The following is a 4079-nucleotide window of genomic DNA, read 5'->3' as shown; positions in this document are numbered from 1 at the left end:
ATTTGAAAGAGAACTGAGAGCCACAATTCATAGGGAGGGGCTTAGTGAGGACAGAGGATGTCAGAGGGCTGTAGTCAGGGGAAAATCATTTCCCTTTTCTCAGTACTTCAGTCAGGCTCTCTGTCTCTCAGACCGTCCTAGTGCAGTCTTCTGCACAGTCCTGGGGACCAACCGACTGAATCACACCTCTGGGGCTGGGGGCTGTTGACATGTGTGCCTTTCCTTGGCTGTTCCCTTCTCCTGCTGCTCCGGGAGGGTGAGTGAGGCTAACAGCTCCTGCACAGGAATGTCCCCTTCCACCTTTGTTCCCCTGCCCCACTGGGTCTGGGCCAGCAAGACCTTTCTTAGGGGTTGAATGTGTCAGCTCTTTTGGAGTTACAAGGAGTAGGGTGTGTGGCTTCAGGGCAGGACCGAGAGACACCTGGGGATATGGAAGATAGAGCAATCCCAGGTGGCAAAGGAGAAGGTAAAACTTAGAGGGCGAAGGGACAGATGGAAGCAAACTCCTGTTAGGTGCTTAATTCAGGGACAGGGGAAATCTAGAGCCAGAAGCAGCAGCTGGAGAACAGGATTTAGCGTAAGAGTCATAGAAGCTGCCCAGCTGAGATTACACTACTCTGGCAGCTCCACTGCCAGGTTCAGCAGCCCAGAGATAGCAGCTGGGTTGTTTGCTTCTCTTTTCTTCCTGCATATGCAGCCAAAGGGGACTCCGGAGATGATGTGGATCCTGAGGAAGTGGTTGCGGTTCTTTGGGAGTCCATCAGCCTCCCCCTGGAAATAACACCGGATGAAGAGGTTGAGAACATCATCTGGTCCTCTCACAAAAGTCTTGCCACTGTGGTGCCAGGGAAAGAGGGACATCCAGCTACCATCATGGTGACCAATCCACACTACCAGGGCCGAGTGAGCTTCCTGGACCCCAGCTATTCCTGCATATCAGCAATCTGAGCTGGGAGGATTCAGGGCTTTACCAAGCTCAAGTCAACCTGAGAACATCCCAGATCTCTACCATACAGCAGTACAATCTACGTGTCTACCGTGAGTTTAGGCTGGAACCATAAAGCTGCTTTTTTGGGGCTCCTCTGAGCTTCTCACACCATGGAGTAGGGGTCTCAGGACTCGGGGTTATGGTTTGAGGGGCTAGAACTGGAGGCAGATGGTCTCCAATCTAGATACTGGGATTGAGTGTGCCCAATCCACCTGTTGTATCTGAACCGCAGCAACAGATGGAGTGACCTGGAGCAAGGAGGCTGTCCGATGCAGTGGCGGGGATCAGGGGCTTCATGTACAGACCCTGTAGAGGGCTTTTCTCTTCCAATGAAATTGTGTCCTGGGGATGAACACCACCTACATTCTCGAGCCTTTTATTTCCCTGTGTGATGAGGGCTACTAATGAGTATCTTCTCTTTACTTGAACCCAAATTTCTTCTTAGTGTCTGTCACACTGCATCTACCTTGAACCTTGAAGAGACACTGATTAAAATGTAAATGCCCCTGAGAAGGGTGATAATATTTTTTGGGATCAAGGAGACAGAATGGGGTTTGGAGGAAGGTAGAGTACAAAATAAGAGAGAGAAGACATAAAGGGGAGGTAGAAGATGCCAAAGGCAGCTCTGTCTTCCTTGACAGTTGCCTTGGGGACCTTGGAACCACAGGTTTTAGGGTGGTTGGGTTTGTTTGCTTTTGCTTATTTGTTGTTGGTGAAGGGGCTGTCAAGGGGTAGCATTAGTACCCCAGGTTTGAGGAGCTTAGGAAACAGACCCAACCCCTGATTGTTTAGAGGGTCTTTGTGTTTCCCTTCATCTAGGACGGCTGTCAGAGCCCCATATCACTGTGAACTTTGAGAGCTCTGGGGAAGGTGCCTGCAATATGTCCCTGGTGTGCTCTGTGGAGAAGGCAGGCATGGACGTGACCTACAGCTGGCTCTCCCAGGGGGACAGCGCTTATACATTCCATGAAGGCCCTGTCCTCAGCACATCCTGGAGGCCAGGGGACAGTGCCCTCTCCTACACCTGCAGAGCCAACAACCCCATCTGCAACGTCAGTTCTCGCCCCATCCCTGCTGGGCCCTTCTGTGCAGGTACCAGAACCCCTGAGACACCCCCCGAGCCCATGAAAGATACTGCCTAGAGGCACCACCTCCCTCCCCCAGCTCTTCCCAAGAAAGCCCAGGGAATTCAGAAGCTAACCCCCTCCTCTGGAGGCTTGACACCTGGATTGGAGAGACCCTCCCTTTTTCTAGTGCCCCCAACTTCCAAAGGTCTTTTCTTTTCTCTTGCTTGGCTTCAGAATGATTCCTAGATCTTAGTTCCTGAGCTTCTGTGCATAGACTATATTTCCAGAGACACTTGCAAGGGGACATCAACTGATTGTGAACTTGAGACCCCTGCATGAAATTTGGGTAGGAGTCTGCCCAAATCTTAACCCCAGCCCTACCTCTGATGGGCCCCTTTCCTCCTTTCTTCCATCCCAGATCCTAACTATGCTTCTGAGAAGCCTTCAACAGCCTTCTGCCTCCTGGCCAAGGGATTGCTCATCCTCTTACTCTTTGTAATTCTGGCCGTGGGGCTCTGGGTCATCCGAGTCCAGAAAAGACACAAAATGCCAAGGATGAAGAAACTCATGAGAAACAATGAAATTGAGGAAGGAGGCAAAGCCTGGCTCCAGCCCTGCCTGACTTCTCCTTGGGAACCCAGTCCTGAGCTTGGTTTCTTCCCAGCACCCAGAGAATCCTTCCTCAGCTCTCTTCTTTCCAGGGGAAGGAGGTGCTCAGGGGTGGGTATCCAGAGAGCCATAGTTCTGAGGGAAGACTGGCTGGCAATAAAGTCAAATTAAGTGACCACAAATCTGCAGGAGCTGTATTGGGTCCTTCTGTCCTCATTGGGTGGCTCTGGCAAAACCCACTCTGCTGTCTTTCCCCCAACTCCCAGTGCCTTCCTCCAAGTCCACGTGCTTCTTCAGGCCCTCCTTTGGGGAGAGAAGTAGGTCTAAAGGGCCCCCTCACAGGGAAGTTTTGGTATGCTGTCACTTACCACCTATTCCATTTTCCACCAACATGCTTCCCATTTGTTCATTAAATAAGAAAAGTGAGATACTTCTTTGAACCTAACTGAACCTGTGACTTGAGAATTTCAGGCATTTTGAATCCTGCATAAAAGTGGCCTTATTCCTGTTAAGATTCTTCTGCTCCTTTACCCCACTCTCATCCTGGCAGATACATTTGCTTAACAACTCCATCCTTCCCAGACTAGTCTAGAAGCTCTCCTAAATAGGGAGGTAGGAAGGACCTCGTTCAGACCTACCCTGGGTCTGAGTTGAGCCCGCAACCTCTCCGTCATCTCCCTGATGCCAGTTGCTCTGGGCCTCTGGCGCCTACCCCTTAGGGATGCTGGATTATTAGCCGAGATCGTGGAGCCTTGACTTCTGCTTGTGATTAGTATTACTGTCCTGCCTGTGTCCCTGCCTATAGATTCCATGTCTTAGGCCTTCTCTTGTCCTGGGTTAATGCCCACCCCCAGCTCCCTGGCAAAGGCCCTTAAGTTTATGTTCTTGCTGTTTCCCTAGACCAGTGATCAGCCTCCCAGGCCTAATGTGCCCCTGCCCAAGTCTCCATTATTCCCTCCAAGTCAGATCTTGTGGATGTTACTTATGCAGCTGCCATGGGGCAGGGGGTTAGGGGGAAGCGGGGACTGGGGAGAGAATTAGAAAACACCCAATTGACAGGACAGGTGTATGCAGTGGGTGAATTGCAGGAAGTGGTGAAGGCTGTGATGTATGGCGGGGAGCCTAGGTGACATTATGGAGCTCTGGGCTTTGATCTGCCACTCGCCTCTGGCCTGTGACCATGTGTTCAGCAAACTTCCATTGAGCCACAGCCCCTTTCTCCAAGAAGTGCACACTGGAAGAGAGAAGCAGGCAGAGAGGCAGCTTGGAGCTCCCACAGAAACACAGTTAGGCAAGCGCCTTGCTGCCACAGAGACAGGGTGGGTCAGGGGCCCTGGGGAGTTTCAGAAGAGGCGTCTGAAGGGTGGGGAGAGGGCTGCATGGCAGGGGGCATGCCTAACATTGCTGTGGGTCTC

At 51.7% G+C, this 4079-nt stretch overlaps 1 protein-coding gene across 1 annotated transcript; it reads left to right on the top strand.

Moving 5' to 3' along the window:
- The first annotated feature begins 209 nt into the window (after window positions 1-209).
- Window positions 210-2677, top strand: LOC100584561 (SLAM family member 9). The gene is given in 8 exon segments (XM_030809069.1): window positions 210-233; window positions 235-260; window positions 698-728; window positions 730-925; window positions 928-1038; window positions 1808-2080; window positions 2474-2630; window positions 2632-2677. Coding segments are annotated over 8 exon segments (864 nt in total).
- The last annotated feature ends 1402 nt before the right edge of the window (window positions 2678-4079 follow it).

This window comes from Nomascus leucogenys, unplaced genomic scaffold, assembly GCF_006542625.1.
Source record: "Nomascus leucogenys isolate Asia unplaced genomic scaffold, Asia_NLE_v1 000982F_63462_qpd_obj, whole genome shotgun sequence".
Classification (NCBI taxonomy): Eukaryota; Metazoa; Chordata; class Mammalia; order Primates; family Hylobatidae; genus Nomascus; species Nomascus leucogenys.
The sequence above is the reverse complement of the archived record's forward strand: the minus strand, read 5'-3'. Positions and strand labels throughout refer to the sequence as shown.